Source organism: Ammodytes marinus, assembly GCF_949987685.1.
Source record: "Ammodytes marinus genome assembly, chromosome: 12".
NCBI lineage: Eukaryota > Metazoa > Chordata > Actinopteri > Uranoscopiformes > Ammodytidae > Ammodytes > Ammodytes marinus.
The window spans coordinates 10,458,924-10,476,589 of NC_137216.1; the positions used below are offsets into that span (position 1 = coordinate 10,458,924).

The 17,666-nt window shown below is 40.5% G+C and overlaps 1 protein-coding gene across 1 annotated transcript; it reads left to right on the forward strand.

Annotated features, from left to right (window-relative positions):
- On the forward strand, positions 1-17,010 carry LOC307258093 (glycerol kinase-like). Its single transcript, XM_080037498.1, has 20 exons — positions 1-129; positions 4,266-4,339; positions 5,006-5,112; positions 5,927-6,004; positions 6,892-6,971; positions 7,590-7,727; positions 8,434-8,543; positions 8,647-8,713; positions 10,223-10,258; positions 11,288-11,355; positions 11,865-11,907; positions 12,012-12,092; positions 12,248-12,326; positions 12,461-12,557; positions 12,791-12,875; positions 13,303-13,423; positions 14,185-14,328; positions 14,998-15,084; positions 15,192-15,269; positions 16,383-17,010. The coding sequence occupies exons 1-19, from the start codon at positions 76-78 to the stop codon at positions 15,266-15,268; spliced, it is 1,626 nt and encodes a 541-aa protein (XP_079893624.1). The 5' UTR covers positions 1-75; the 3' UTR covers position 15,269; positions 16,383-17,010.
- Positions 17,011-17,666: the final 656 nt, after the last annotated feature.

A 17,666-nucleotide genomic window follows, 5' to 3' on the forward strand; every position in this document is an offset into this window, starting at 1 on the left:
TACCAGACGGGCCTCATAGCCAGCAGCTGGAACAGTTTATTTGTGTGTTTGAGAGGGAAACAATACAGCACGAGGATGGATCCGCTAGTCGCTGCCATCGACCAGGGCACGAGCTCGACGAGGTTTCTGGTGAGTGACGTGGAGGGTCGGCTTAATGTTTACGTTGCATTTGCTGCTTTTTATTTGACCTCACAACAAACAAACAAACCTGGCTTTCACCAACAACAAAAAACATTGAAAATAAATAGTGGCTTGTAAAAAAAAAAAAAAGCTCACTTTGTGTGAATGTATTAACGCGACAGATTAGTTTTCAGGCTACACGCTCGATATCTAGGGTGCAAAGTCGTCAAAAACATTGAATATCCGAACTTTCCATATCACATTTAATTAATTATCGCCCTGTCAAGTAATTTCTTTCTTTATCTCCATATAAACAGTTTTCCCACCTCGAATACACAATACAAAGGCCAAATAAAGAAAGGCAAAATCTTTAGCCACCATAATGTTTTGAAGTGTTTATTAGAGACATTAAACTAAAATGCTAGTCTATTTTATAACAAGTGACATAGGCCAGTGAGTTCAAAGTTTGATTGGGAGCTACAGTGAAACAATGCTTGTTGTACAATCTGGAATACACGAAATGCCACAATGTATTGTTTCAGGCTGCAGCAATAGCCTATGTAAGAAATGCATTGGTGCAGTGATTAAATGTTGGGTCACCTTGGTATTGATTAGAAACGTTCACTTTGATTAATTAATTTATTTGTAATTCTGATTTCGCCATAATGGGATGGCTTTAATGTATGTGTAGCGCAGTGATTTGCACTAGTATAGGCTATGTGTAACCTGTGCGTTTGAAGATAATACTTGAGCAAGTTGGTGTGGCTCTTTTACATTAGGAATTTGGCACATTAAAGCAGTAGCCCAATTGAACCAGAAATAGCGGGCCTGTTGGATGGACTTTTTCAATGTAAGATTGTGAAAAAGTTGATTGCCCATTTTAGAAACAAACTCTTTAACTTATCTTGTTTTCATTCCCTCCGTTTAGTTCAGTTCATACTGTTAAGTTAACCAGCAAAAAGGGTTAGGGTTTTTTCCTAGAAACCAAACACATTAGTTTTCTCATGAATCCCATTGTGAGTGAAATTGGGCTTTATCAAGTTAGGTCAGCCGGAAGGTCCAGACTGTCTGCACACACAACAACACAGAACTTTAGATCTCAGCAGCAGTGATAAAAGCTTGTCTAGGTGTTTGACTTCCAAAGAATAGACAGAAATAATATTTTTTTGGTGCCTGTATTAGATGATGGATCACGTAAATATTTTTGTGAAATGTGACATCAAGTGGGACCACATGGAGGTCCAAAATCTAGAAACACCAGAGTGAAATCTGCTTTTATTTTGAAATGGACAGGATCATTAATAGAGGAGCTTATACAGGAGAATGAGCTCAATCTAAAGCTGCCATTATCTTTTCATATGAGAGGCGTTTGCAGCAACGTACAACACCCATGATCTATTGGGAAATACATAATTATTGAGTGTTTTACATCCGTTACCCAACTTAAACACGCCTTTGGATGTCTTATTAATTAGTCACCAGTTCTTTGGAAGAGTTGGGACACACACAGAACAAGTCATTTTAACCAGAAGTTAAACTTTAACATAGTGTTGTTTTTGAGGATCATCACAGGACTATCATTCATGACCATATTTGAAATGGTCTCTAGTTGTATGAGGACACTTTTAAAAAAAAATTACACGTTACCATTCACACACTCATTCATACACCGATAGCAGGCTAACTATCGACATTCACACGAGGCAAGGTGGGTGAAGTGTCTTGCCCAAGGACACAACAACTATGACACAAGTGGCAGGGCGGGGATCGAACCTCCAACCCTTTGATCATCGGCCGACCCGCTCTACCAACTGAGCTACAGTCGCCCTCATGTAAACAAAGTGGGCCCCCTTTGTTGACTTGTCCTTACATTTTGTCAACAAACATCCTCCAGAATCGCTTACCCCACCTTTTTTAATTTGTCTATTTAGTTTTTTATTAGTCACATAAAGATACACATAATGATCTTAACGGCAGGAACAGCACACACACATAATGTATATCAATACGTATCACAGAACTTGTTACCCTTTTTTTTTAACATATATTGTTTTGTTCAAATGAATGCTCCGTCAGCTTATTAGACATGCATTAGTCTCGCACAGGCAGACCAAACTACAGCTAGTAGTATAGGACCGGGTATCGAAGTTCTATACTATTTTTGGCACAGACCAAATTTCATATCCAACTATCTTATGAACATCAGTGAGCCAATAGGCAGGCAGCATGCTTGATCTACCCATATCTCAAAGTGCTGGCTGTGTGGTGGCTTCCAAGATAAAAAAAAAACTCTTGGGTGGTTACATCATTTCAATGCATAAATTATAAACGCTAGAAAATTCAAATAGATTTTTCATTTCAAAATCAGTCGGAACAGATTTACTTCCATAAACTTCCTTGTGTGCCAAGACACAAAGTCCCATGATACTGTTCTAAATGAGGTCAGTTGATTATCTTGTGTATCCGTATCATTGCTTTTAGGAAAGTGATGCTGCATTTTTATTTTAAATTGTACAAAATGGAACTTTAAAGGTCCCATATTATGCTAAATGCACTTTTTAAATGTGTTCCAACATATCCATGCGTCCACGGTGTGCCTAGAGACTGCCAAAATATCAAAAAAAATAACAATCTCTCCTTTTCTCACTCTCCCCTTTTCTGAAACCCCCACCCCTCCCCCCCAAAAACACTCCAGTCAGAATTATCCCCTTTTCTGACCTCACAAACCGTAAAGCCAGAAGCTTCCACTGTGCAGCCCACACCCCTATTTCTTATTGGTCCACGGCCCTGACAGACAGAGGGCGAGGCGTATCTGGCTTCGCTTCCGGACAGGGGGCGGGGGGAGCTCAAAGATTGTATATTTACGAGGGGACCTGCAACTCTTTTTTAAAAAATAGGCCATTGTGAGATTAGCTGAACATCAGCATAGTACAATAAATTATCTGAAAGTTTTTTTCAGCAAACAATTAAAGAAAAACGTATTAGGGACCACTAAGACCATATAATATGGTGTATAATAGAACCGAAAAGTGTATAATATGGGAGCTTTAAGACCTGTTGAGTTTCACCTCAACAGGTCTAAATGTGACAATGTATCACAATGATCATAATAAGGAAACGTTCTGGATTGAATTGGTAACATCCAAAGTCAAGGGGGGTATATATCTATGGGACATTGGACTTCATGTATTTTAAGTATTTCTGGGGGGGGGGGGGGCATGATGGTCTCGTCACAGGGTTGGTAAATAAGCATGGAGTGATTTTGGATCATCAGCTTTTCCTTGTACTTAAAACTGTCCTACAGTCATACATTGTGTTCCTTTTGCAAGCTGGTTATGTTTTTGTTGGCTGTCCACTCCAGCATAGTGTGACTTGACCTGGCTGAATGTTACTACCTCACTGGGTCAGGAGGAGGAGCACACAGTGGAAAGAGTTCACTGTCACAAGCAGTGTGCAGAATGGAAACTGGGTCATACTGTATGTTCTTCTGGGTTAATGACTCTCAGTGTCTCTGTGCGTGGTTTATTGTTGTGTTTTAATTAATATCCATAGGTGAAGTGTAGGACTGTACTGCTTCATCATGTAACCTTATTGGAAGACATTTGATCCCCCCCATACGTCCTGACTTCATACTTGCGGCACTAATCCTGTTATTTTCGTATCCATAATGTTATATTAATGTTTATCTGGTTTATATTCATGTCCGTCTTGTTCCTTTCACATCCATACTGTTATATTTACTTATTTTTATTCATATACAGTATATATTTATACATACTCAATTACCCACTCATACTCGCTTTATTTTGTTATATACTGCCGTGTATAGCACAACATGCACTTTAATCTTTACGAAAATGCATACATTCTTTTTCACTTTTTATAAATTGTTACTATTTTGTTATATCTTATAAGTTGTTTTTATTCTAAGTATGTAGGAGATCAAACAAAGTTATAATTTCATGGTACAAGGCAACTGGCTGTTTTACTATACATATTAAAATACATATCTTGAAGTCTGTGTCCGTCTTTTACAGAGATAACTTATTACCTTTTGTGTCTGCCTTCTGCACAAGCCCTCCACTGTGTCCTCCTTTTAGTTTTATTTATATTCTGAGTCTCTTGTGAATGTCATCTCTCCACAGGTGTTCAACGCACGAACAGCTGAACTGATCTGTCACCATCAAGTAGAGATCAACCAGAGCTTCCCCAAGGAGGGGTGAGTTCCTTCAACACACATCTTTGACCAAATACGATATTTTCATTCTAAATCAATCTGACATCCATCTTGTTTTTACATTTAGTGTGTGTACAAAATGAAATGGTGAGAATTTCCTTTATAATGTCCCAGGTGATCGCCAAAGATGACTTTTATGTATGATGAAAATTATGAAATTCAATATAGCTCCCAATCAATATTCAGTCAACAAGTCAAATAATTGAGCAGTCATTGAAGCCCCACTTCATGACGGCACAATGTTCTTGGACTCATAAACCACATTATTCTGGTGCGATGGGGTTGAAGGAACAGTAAACATGAAACCATGAAAACACTTTCTATTAGAAACTCAAATTACAATTGTGAACCTGAAAATTAGCCGAATATGTGATCTTTAAAACATATAGTCTTAGAGATCCATACTGCATACATCTTTTTTTGAATGTTTGAACAGTTGCGTGTGACATAATTGAGTCCAGAGTTCAGCTTTTATTTTATTGTGTTTTGTACAAACTGGCTATATGGTCGATACATATTCAGATGTTGCTATCTACCCCCAATTAAACTACTGTCAATGAACAGCCAGCAGAAAGTCTCAGTGTTAACCTGTTGTGTGCCAGCTGTAAGGGTGTGTGCATTTATCAACTGTGTTTGTGTGTCTTTCAGGTGGGTGGAGCAGGACCCTAAGGAGACCATGCAGTCTGTGTACGAGTGTCTGGAGAGGACGTGTGAGAAGCTGTGTGAGCTCAGCATAGACGTGTCCAACATTAAAGGTGGGCCTACTAGGGCTATTTAATGCAATCGGCAGTGTTCTGTTGACATTTCTTTTGCACATTGCAATATTTCAAATATTTGTATAACAAGAAATTCAAGAAATGTTCTACTTTTAACATGGGCAATATTTAAGATAGCTAATTTTGTTGGCAAGAAAATGCAACTTATTGATTTTCATCAGTTTTAGAAAACTTGACTTTTACTTTAAAACTAAAATGTGGCCTTTTCATTGCAAGTGATAGTTTGTTTTCAGTTTAAAATAACAAGAAACCAAAAATGTGTGTTTCCTTCATTTGTTTTTACAATTTAAAAAAATATGCTTTAATAGTTGAACATATTTACATTACAAACCTTCTCAGTGAACTATCAAGGCAAAAAAACATATACTGAAATAATGGTGATATTGATTTGAGGTCAAATGGCCCCGGCCCTATATGGGACACACCTCCACCTGTAGCCTGTCTGTCTGCTGACCACACCTAACAGAGGAGTGAGTGAAAGTATGCATCCGATCTTCATCCTCCAAAAAAGAGCTATACGAATTATACATAAAACCGCTTACAGAGAACCAACAAATCCATTATTTGTTGAACTAAAAACACTTAATTTTCTAGATTTGATTGACCATAAAACTATTCAGATAATGTTTAAAACAAATAATCACCAATTGCCTCATGGCATCCAGGAGTTGTTCCAACTGAGAGAGAGCAAGTACAAGTTAAGAGGAACCTGTATATTCAGTAAACCATCAATAAGAACCAATACAAGTGTAGGCGGGGCTTATTGACATTACTGTTGTTGTTGTCTTTTCAGCGTTGGGAGTGACCAATCAGAGAGAGACCACAGTGGTTTGGGACAAAGAGACCGGAGAGCCACTCTACAACGCCATTGGTGGGTGTCACTACAAAAATAATCTTATTGGATATTATGTTTTGTACTAATTCCAATCAGACACACTCTGGGATGAAAAGGTTCTTCACACATCTTTTTCCAATATATTAACGTCCAAAGTTTTCATAGACCAGATTTTGCATACAGCCTTTTTTCATTTTATAAATAAAAAAAATACTATGTACTAGTCTTATTTCTAAGAACAAAAAGTATCATAAATCAGACTATTATCCACATATGAACAAATCCTTCTGTAATAACCTGCAGGATATTGCTTTAAAACTTATTCTAGAAATTCATACACAACATTTTATACAGCGTTTTTTTTCATGAATAATGTCTTTACTACATAGGTCTTTGGTTACCGCCTGGTGAAGTGTCAGAACGTCTCGGCTGTTCCATTCAATACATAGGAACATGTTGTCATGTTGGAAACGGCCCAGTGCATTGACTGCGGTTTTGCGTCACACTGTAGATTCCTTTGTCATCACTGTTCCCTGGCCCAACACCCACTGTCCCATGTGGCAATGAATCAGAATGTATCGGACCACATGCAGTCACACACACACACAGTCTCTGAGTTTCCTCCAAGCCTCACAGCTGTCGGCTTGGCTCTAGTATTTGATGTGGAGGTGTAACACCCTGTAACATGAATGCCAGTGATGGATTGTCTTCATTTAATGCCGGTCATTCCAGTGAATAAAATGGCTTCATGAAGTTATCAAAGTAGAATTTTAACTCCAATCATAGGCATATTCCAAATCACAAGAAGTAAAGGGGTAAAATCCCTTCTTTGTAAATGGACTGAAGTAGTAAAGATATGTTTGTCCAGTCTAGATAGTCTAGGTTCCCATGTCTAAGCTGTCGTCTTCTGTTTTTGTCTGTAGTGTGGCTGGACCTGCGCACACAGTCCACCGTGGAGCGGCTCATCAGCAAAACGCCAGGACAGAACAAGAACCACCTCAAGGTAGAGAGACACATAAGCTCTTTCATGTGTTTTTAGATTCAGAAGGGTTCAACACACTCCTGAATGACTGGACACAACAGGATACAAGGGTTTAAAAAAACATATGTACGGATGAATGGAATCCTCTGATTCTGAACCACAGAAGGTTTTTAACACATAGAATTCTTCAAAAAGAAGTCTGAGAAATTCTCTATTTGGATTCTTAAATGATCTTGCGTGGGTGATTTTCTGGTCTTTTGAGAGGTGTTTCTTAAAGGTGCACTATGCAGTTTTGTGCGAGGGAAATTTGTTTACATTTGCAGAGCATGAAGTTGCTCAACATATTTACTCTACATGTAATTCTTAGTATTAACCAAACGTAATGCTTGTGGGTCCTACTGCTGTAAACAACATTATCAACAACAACAACAACATCAGTGAAACAGTAACTTTTAAGCAAGCTTTTTCACTTCAAACAGTGTTCCAGGGATCCAATGTTTCCATTTATTATTCAGTTATATGAGAATATATCTAGGAAATGTTTGATTTCTTTTGTCACCCTCAAAAGTTACATAGTGCACTTTTTAAAGGACCAATGCTGTTTTTTCCACCCAAACAAGCTCACTGTTCTCTGTGCAGCACAAGACAGGCCTCCCCATCAGTACGTACTTCAGCGCGGTCAAGCTGCGCTGGCTCATGGACAACGTGGAGGAGGTGAGGCAGGCCGTGCTGAGTGAGCGCGCCATGTTTGGTACGGTGGACTCCTGGATCATCTGGGTAAGAGCTGGGACTAAAAAGCTTAGAAAAGTCATTATTACAAAGGTTTCCCCTGTACCTTCCACACAGTTCAAAAATGATTCAACCCCATTGCAAATATGTATGTATTTTATTAGTTTGTGTACATGTTCTGTTGTCTTAATATTATTTTGATCGTTTCTTCTGTTTGTGTTTTGATATCTTTAATTTGATGTTAATTTATGACATTTTTTAATGTGGAGGCTTCAAATTAGCCCACTGGGTTGAAATAAATCAATAAAAAGAGGTGCTCAACTTAGTACTCAAACACTTGCCATGAAGGGGTTGAATCATTTGGAGACTATATGGTCATTTAAAGTGGTATTTTGTGTTGGATTTAGAGAAACCACTTGTGAAATCAGTTATGTTGCTATTTGATTTGTTATTGCTTTATTTGTTTATTGCAAACAGCTTAAAGTATGCACATTTAGCCAATAAACCTAATTTGCCAAAGGGGTTGAATGAATCATTTGTTTTGCAACTGTAGCTTCACTGAATCTAGTCTACGTATATACAACATGTGAAGCAAAGCAAGAAGCACAATAGAATACACTGTTTTTTTATTTTGAAAATGGAGTTATAGAGAAGGAAGGATTACGTTTCCAGAGGTTGACTGAGTTCAGGTAAATGCCTCTTTTTTTATTGACAACATTTGATGCATATTTATTCCAGTGTTGTTTGTCCTCAGTGTCTGACGGGGGGCAAGAACGGAGGGGTCCACTGTACAGACGTGTCCAACGCCAGCCGCACCATGCTCTTCAACATACACACACTGGAATGGGATCCTGAACTCTGCCGGTACACACACACACTGTGTATACATTGGTTTCTCTCCTCCTGTCAGTCATGTCTTGTTTCGTTCCTTTGTAAACCTGACTGAGTGCTGTTGTGCTGCTTGTAGGTACTTTGACGTCCCAATGGAAATCCTCCCCGAAGTCAGAAGTTCCTCTGAAATATACGGCTGGATGGTAAGCTCAGTCAAGTGTGTGTGTGTGTGTCTGTGTGTGAACATTGAGATTGACCTGAGAGGGCCTGGCCCACTGGGGGGATGTAGCTCAGTGGGTAGGGTGGTCTACCTGCAAACTGCAGGGTCGGTGGTTCGATCCCCCGTCTCCCCGCCACATGTCCAAGTGTCCCTTGGGCAAGACACTGAACCCTAAATTGCTCCCGATAGCTAGCTTGCACCCTGCGTGGTATCTGCTGCTATCTGTGTATGAATGTGTGCTCCAGTTGTAAGGCACTTTGGATACAAGTGTCTGCTAAATGACCTGTAATGTGTTGATGTCATTTGGGTCATTCAGCATATTTCAGCACTGTTGGGGTCCATTAAAGCTGGCTATATAATCATAAAACCTTCTGCTGAAAGTTTCCTGGAATGTTTTAATCACTGTAATTGCCATTGAACCTGATAAAGAGTGCAATTCTTCAGAATAGCAGATGGTTTTACAGTTTTTGAGAACAAGTCAAAAACAGTTCCTTATTGTGGTCTGGCCCTGATAAATGACCCAATAAGATCCTGTGTTGCTTTGTTTGTACACGTTCCACAGAGGATGGACTGTTAGACGAGCCCACATCTCAGCTTGTTGAATTATAATTCATGATAGAGAGTTCCAACAGTACTTGTGGTCTGCAGTCACTGCCTCTGTGAGTGTGTGTGTGTGTGTGTGTGTGTGAGTACGCGTCGTGGATATTCCGCTTGTGTTATCGTGTGTCTTTGTTTGCGCTGGTATCTTATCTCTGGACCATAACACAGTTTTACGTGTTTGCGGCTGTGTATTGTAACATGCACCTTGCCCTGCAGTCCACAGGTCGGCCGCAGTTTGTTTTCCTCTGTTTTAATGGGTCATTTATTGGATGTTATTGACTGTTGGTAAACCTCTGCCCACTTCCATACCAAACCTTTTTAATGGCGTCTAGTCCATGTAGGAAGAAATATTCCTCAAAAACCTCCAAAAAACACCTTTCTTCCAGCTCAAATAAATAGCTGCATAATACTAGTGGAAGAGTACTTCATCTTCCATTAGAATTTCCATTAGAATTTGGTGTTTAAATAGATAAGGTCAAAGGGGATGCAACTGTTAACGTGATAACTTCCTTAATAATCAATTCCCCATTGGGTAATCATTATATTTCTGTCCCAGCTATGTTGACACTTTTCCTGTGTATGCAGAATGCATTGCATCATGGGGATGTATTGGGGAAAATCTCTTTATCTCCTCTCAATACATCCTATTTCACTGATGGATTACAAACTGAAAGCTACATGTTTGTTCTTACATTGGATTATGGCATTCTTAGCTACACATAGGTTTTGGCCTGTAACTCAAACAGTCAAGTGATTGATTGCTACACTAGCGTCATGTGACAGCGAGGAACTTCATTCTTGATTTTAAAGGTTTTCAATAAATGACATCAGTATGTGTTGTCCTTCATTCATTCATCCAAACTGTGTGTGTGTTTCTCTGTCCTCTCTCCAGAAATCCAGCAGCCTGGCAGGAGTTCCAATCTCTGGGGTAAGGACGTGTGTATGTTAAGCCCCTATCTCACTGGGCTGCGACTGTTTGCGACAAGTTGGAGACTGCATTCGCGAGGGAGTCTCTAAACTGTCTCCAAACGTTCGCGGAGGTCTCAACTTCCTCGCATGAGTCGCAGAGTCGCGCAGTCCTGTCGCTTGAATTTTGAACATGTTCAAAAAAGTGTGCGACAAATCTAGTCTCAAAATAGTCTCAGAGTGGTCGCATGTGTCTCAAATGAGTTGCAAACCCTTCTCAATTTAGTTTCCGCGAGTCAGAAAGTGCGAGAAGTGTGAGACAACTTTGCGAGGGTTTGGCGATATATGAAACTAAATTGTGACTGATTTGAGACAAAAATGAGACTGACATTCCGTTCGTGCGACGCTCGCCAGACGTTCGCGAGACATAAATGCGACCTCCCAGCAAGTGTTGGCCAGGACATTCGCAAACGTGTCGTGAGGAACCAAGTGAGACTGCAAGATAAAAGTGTCGCTAATTCGCATTTTTCCTCGCAATTTTGTGTCTCCAACTTGTCGCACTGTCGCAGCCCAGTGAGATAGGGGCTTAAGGTCACTTTGTTGGCACAGTGACTTGTGTCTTTGCATGGTGTGTGCGCTGTGGTGTATGTTACATGTGGCAGATGTTCCACTAGAGCCCCCCCCCACCCCCCATACTTTAAACAGGACAAAATTAGCCAATGATCACAGGTCACATAATGTACTACCGCAATACGTCAGAGAGATGATTGATCTTTAGGCATTTTGAAATGCAAAGGTCGAAACAAATCAATGCTCACACCACACACTACTAATACTACATTTAAAGGTGCAGTATGCAGTTTCATGGGAAGGGGATTTGTTCACATTTGCAGAGCCTGCGGTTAGTTTAGTAAACATATTTACTCTACATGTATTTCGCAGTATTGCATAATTCTATCATCATTAATAAAAACTAAATTATTTTGAGGCATAGATGTGGATATATGCGTGGAATGTCACAGCCCTCTAACCGTAACTGTGTCTCTCTCAGTGTCTTGGCGACCAGTCGGCTGCTCTGGTTGGTCAGATGTGCCTCAAAGAAGGCCAGGCCAAAAACACGTAAGCCTTCCATTGCCTTTTTTTTTTTTTTTTTTAAATCTTTACTAATACAGTAAGCATGCCAAAAATGGTTTAATGCTGCTGAAGTGAGGTGCCACATTACCACTGTCTTCAATGGAAAGCAGCTTAGATTACGTCACATTCTAATTTGCCTGTACATCATAATGTAACTATTTACAGATATACAAGATAACAAATAAAATAAAATAAAAAATATCTAGCTGTTCAATCATTTCATCAATATATCATTTAGTGGGTGCTATTGTTCAAAGGAACTTAAACAAGTACTGGTCTTTATTTCAACATGTATTTAAGAGTGTGGTGAAGTATAGTGTCCTGATAAGAGCCGATCTATTATTTTGGAAAGTCTCTTGGTAATGGAGAAAAGGTCAAATTTTCAATAGTTGATTTAAATGATTTTTAGATTAAACACAAAGGGATAAGTATTGTTTTCAATATACGTATATGTCCTAACCTGTTTGCACTCTTTCCCTCCTTGCTATGTAAAGTTATGGGACCGGCTGTTTCCTTCTCAAAAACACAGGGACCACGGTAAGATATCGTGCCTGACATAATATTACACCAAACTAATATTTCAGATTTGAATTGGTTATGTTGCTTCATCACACTAAAGTTTTCTTTCTTCTCATTCATAGCCTGTGAAGTCGGAACACGGCCTCCTCACCACAGTCGCCTACAAACTGGGCAAAACCGCACCCGCCTGCTATGCACTGGAGGTGTGTGTGTGTGTGTGTGTGTGTGTGTGTGTGTGTGTGTGTGTGTGTGTCAGCTGTCATTAGTTTCATATTCCATTCCATATCGTAATAATACCCCAAATGTACTACTGTGCTTGACGCGTGTCACGTGTTTTTCCCCTTGCCTTCTTTGCCAGGGTTCTGTGGCCATCGGGGGGGCAGTGGTGCGCTGGCTCAAGGACAACATGGGGATCGTGCAGTCGGCATCAGAGATCGGTAACTTGTGCATTGTAACATCTCAGCCAATCTTTCCAACGTTCCCACTCACCGGACTGAAATACTTCCCCCAAGTCTATAAAAGACACACGTGTTTGAATACGGACCTTTTGTTTTTTTCCCACCACTATCAGAGACACTAGCAGCTTCAGCCGGCACGTCTTACGGATGTTACTTTGTGCCGGCCTTCTCGGGCCTGTACGCCCCCTACTGGGAGCCCAGCGCAAGAGGGTGAGACACACAGCTCTTCACACACACACACACATGACCTCACTATATTTTATTTAACCCTTTATGTATATGAGCTGTAATCTGGAAAAAACAGCGTCCTAGTAATACTGGGATACTTGTTTGATTGTAGAATTTTTTGTCTCAGTGTGAGCTTGATTCTAATTCAAAACACAGCCACTCTGAGCTCATTAGAGTTAGTATATATTGAATGTCCTTCTTCTCTTGTTTTCCAGCATCATCTGTGGGCTGACTCAGTTCACCAACAGAAAGCACTTGGCCTTTGCCGCCCTGGAGGCTGTTTGCTTTCAGGCCAGAGAGGTGAGCAGCATATTATTACTCATTATGCGTACATTTGCACCACAAATCTAGATGTTGGATAAAGCCCCTGCTTTTAAGAACATGTTTGATAAATCGGACAATTAGCAATATAAAAACAAATTAACTTCTGTAATGACTTTCAAAATAGTGCTGAGAATGATTATGTTGAGTTGATTTAAGTGCTTTAGAAGTTGAGCTTTTTGGTTCAGTGTTTTAAATTAAACTATTGTATAGATAATGGTCGTTAAAGATGGTTAAATACCACCTAAATGTAAATTTTGGACCTTTTTATTTATACTAGTATGTAAGAAATGAAAGTTTGAGTGTACAAAAACATTGCCGATACTGCAATATTATTTGTGTTGGCTGCAAAAGAGTTTGGGGTGTGTATTTAAGCTAGCATCTCGTGTGTGTGTGTGTGTGTCAGATCCTGGAAGCCATGAACCAGGATAGTGGAGTCCCTCTCACTCAGCTGCAGGTGGATGGAGGCATGACGTCCAACAGGTTACTGATGCAGATGCAGGCAGACATCCTCAGTATGCCCGTGGGTAAGACGAGTGTCAGAGCACACACACGGGTCCACTGCAACATACACTACCAACTAATATACAGTGTATCCATCACTTATTTTACATGTACTGTGGGGATGTGCGGAATGTTCTGTAACCAAAATTATTCAATTCAGCCCGAAATAGCAAAAAAAAGTAAGAAAAAGGAAAGAAAGCACTTTCCAGGTTCGGCCTAATAAGTTAAAAGGCCGAATAATAGCGTGCACAAGAACTGACCCAGGTTGTTTAAAAATATTTACGGTTTTGGAGCCGAAGTAGTGACTGAACATGGACTTTATACCTTTCTGTCTTCATGACTTCATGTGTCCCATTACATAAGTAAATAAATAATTACACAGAGACCAACCTTGAACATGTGTACCCATGAACATTGCATACTAGATATCAACATAAGGGTTGGCTCAAATCCAAGTTTGGTCCCCTGTAAACCTTTCCCCCGGATGCGGTATTACCGTGTTACCAAACAAAAGTAATTGATACCAAGTCCAACTCTCACCATATTTGTGGATAGCTGCATTCTGGTCATCATGTCACATGCCAGGTAGAAATAAATTAATCAAGGGATCGAAGCAGGCTACAATTTAAGGTCACTTTTTATGCAAAATTCAGCCCAATCAACAACATTAGATTTCTCTCTCCCTTATGACTTAAGGAAATGACTAAATTGCCCAGTTTGACAGTCTTGGTTGGTAGGATGTTTCTAATACATTCTTGCTGTGTTTGTGCCTGTGTTGTTCCAGTGCGACCCACCATGGCAGAGACCTCGGCCCTGGGCGCGGCCATGGCAGCGGGGGCAGCAGAGGGGGTGGATGTGTGGAACATGAACCCCACTCACCTGCCACACCCCACCTCTGAGACATTTGAACCTAAGATCAACAGTGAAGGTAAGCAGGGAGGGTGGTGATGCACTTTATAGCGGCTCCACGCTGACAAATACCGTCATCAGAAAAGGGTTATGTGGGGGCGCCCTTAGCTCAGTTGGTACGGCGTCGTCCCCCCCCCCGGGCCAGGCCCAGCAGCAGTGGCGAAGTGGGTAGGGAGATCGCCTCTGGAGTGCAGGGTCGGAGGTTCGATTCCCCGCCACATGTCGAAGTGTCCCTGGGCAAGACACTGAACCCCAAATTGCTCCCGATGGTTCAGAAAGCGCCTTGCATGGCAGCTACTGCCATCGGTGTTTGAGTGTGTGTATAAAATGTGTTAAGATTTGTGAAGCGCCTTGAGACCCTGGTCTGTGAAGGACGCTCTATAAATAAAGCTTACTTACTGACCCGGGTTCGATTCCCGCCCGCGGTCGTTCTCTGCATGTCACTCCCCTCTCTGCCCCATTTCACCTCTGTCTCTTCTCACTATCAATAAAGCATAAAAAATGCCAAAAATATCTTTAAAAAGAAAAGGGTTACGTATAAGTATAGCATCGTAACAATAATACTAAAACAGTGCTGTATAATAAAAAGCGATGTTTAGATTATATTTAATTATTGCACTGATTGTACCTCATTCTTTACATGGGATTCCTGACCCACTGTCTGTCTGTGTGTCCTCTTCACAAACAGAGAGTGAGTTCCGCTTTTCTCGGTGGAAGAAGGCCGTGCAGAGAGCCATGAACTGGGAGACCACAGAGCCTTGCTGCAACTCCAACGGTACACATCCAGCTTTATTTTCCCAAAATGCATTGAGTCCAGCAGTTTGTATGAGTTGTATCTGTTTTCTTTTTGACCCTGACTGTGATCCATCCTGATGCCTACAGGTTTAGGGAAGAAGCTGAACGGTGGCGCCCCCTGGGGGGTCCCTCCAGTCCCTCCCCCCACCAGAGCAGACCCCTAAGGTCCGACGTTTGCCTCTGCGTGTGTGTGTGACACTAACCTCTTTGTGTTGTGACGGGTTGACTGTGGCATGGGCACATTCAGAGGCTTCACTAACACTGAGCTGAAGGCTTTCACTCACATACTGTAGATGTTTGTGGCCAATACAGAAGTCTATAAATTAAAGATGGAGTCAGTGATTCTGCAGAATGCTTGTTGTCAAAATCCAAGCCTAGGCTCTATAAATGGGCATGTTGCTAGACATGGTTTGTTATACACATTTACAGAGCCTTGTCTGTGTATTAACACTGAATTTTTTTTCAGGATGGCTGACTATTCATTGAACAAAACAGTATTTCCACCATCACTGGACACTCTGGAAGTCTCCTGATGAATTATGTTTAGTATTGTTTTGTTTACCAGCTCTTTGACAATATACTGCTGAATGGGGCAGAATTATGTCTTTTAAATAACTAATGTACATAAAACACTGATTGAATATATCAGAAGATTTAAAAGAAAAATACATTTAGCAAAACTTCAAATCATTTGTGGATGACATTTATTGTCAAATGACTCAAGTCTGTATTGGTCAAGACCTACTGTGTATGTTGTGTGGGTGTGTGTGTGTGCATGCTGTGACTTTTACACTTTTTCACTTACTTACACAAAGGGGCTGTTGCTCTATCACTAAAGGTGGAGTCAGCGAGAATTGTTGACAACAAGCATTCTTCAGAATCGGTGATTCAATTCTGGAGAATGCTTTTGGTCAAAATGACTTGTCTGACACCACCTTTCAAAGAGAGGTTTAAGAGGCCATCTGCCTATGCTACACTACTTAGCGTGATGTCTGTGGAGCGTTTTTTAATGTAAGAGATGTAGCTTTATCATGCATCCAGTTCAGCTGAATTTGTGCTTGTTTTAACTGAGCCACCAGGTCCAGTTTAGCACTGTGTTTTGAACGTCTACATGACCCGTTCACAGCAGCTAAGATGGTCGGATTCTAACAGCTCAATTTGCTTCAAACCTTTTCCTGGAACTAACTGCTTTGCCTCTAGGCTTTGTTACTCAACCACAGCTGTCCTTTGAGCTCTATTGCGTTCTCTCTAAGAATCCTGTTTGCTCATTCCTCACAGATCCCAAGCAGTAACTGTGGTGCAGACCTTCATTGGAACATGGAGGCCTTTTACAGAGAGGAACTGTGCTCACAGTGAGGGAAGGACTTGGACTTGGCTGCATGAGGCTTTAGGTGCAGGGATCTGGAGGGGTCGATGGAGTAGAATGTGTGGCTGAAAACGCTTCATCATCCAACCTCAAGTGCCAGTAGGAACGAAGACACAACCTGTTGAGCTTTGTGAAGCAACCACAACAGTTTTCATTTGTCTTCCTTTTCTGAAAAAAGGGAAAGTTTTTGAAAAAAAAAAATGTCGTATTTTTTTAAACTATGAATTTTCCTTCAACCTATACAGTAAATCAGGTGTTTGTAGTCTGAAAGTAAAGAATTGCACCACTGTACCTCATCACTGTAACAATAATGCAAACTGTATTATTTTTGACCATGTGCTTTGTACAGTGTTGATATTTCTGTTTTATTTTGCCCCCTCCTTTTGGGATATAGAGAGCCAGCAGATGTCCAGTCTTTGAAAATGTTTACTGCTCAGCTCACATCCTGTTTAAAGAAGGGTGAGATGTCGAATTCAGTGCTTATGTCTTCCCAATCCGCTATTTGTCTATACTGTGGTTGTTTGTGCTGAAATAGAACAATCCAGTGTTAATAGACAGCCTAGGCTCTGTGAACAGGGTAGCTACGGCAGGCCCCATTTGTTTACAGGGCCTAGGCTGTGTATTACCAAGATTTGTTTTCTGCGTACGCACAGTAAGGACAGGTATAGTCCAGCAGATAGTCAAAACAATCGTGCATTTTGCGATAAAAGCATGAAACTTTGCATGAAGCTAGAATAAGGAAATAAGAAAAAATTTGGCTATAGTGCCAAGCTGGATTCGAATTGAGCATTCCGTGGCGGCCATTTTCCAAAATGGCCGCCACGGAATGCCAGAATGAGCTGCTTTCATCTAAAATCCTCAATATCTCTGGATCTATTTATCATAGAAACCTAATTTTTGTGTCGAATTGTATGTTTTCAATGTCATATATCAGTTAAATATTGTTTTTCTGTTCATGGCACTTTGGCGGCCATTTTGGAAAATGGCCACCAAAGTGCACCGCTTTCATCTTACAACCTCTATATCTCTGGATCCATTGATCATAGAAACCTATTTTTGGTGTCTATTGTAGGTTTCCAAGATCATAGGTTCAAATTAACACTGTTTGGAGACCCTTTGAATAATATTTACTTTACTGTGTCATGAAGGTGACAATGGCTTAAGGTGGCCAGAATATGCAAATTTCTGTTCATCAC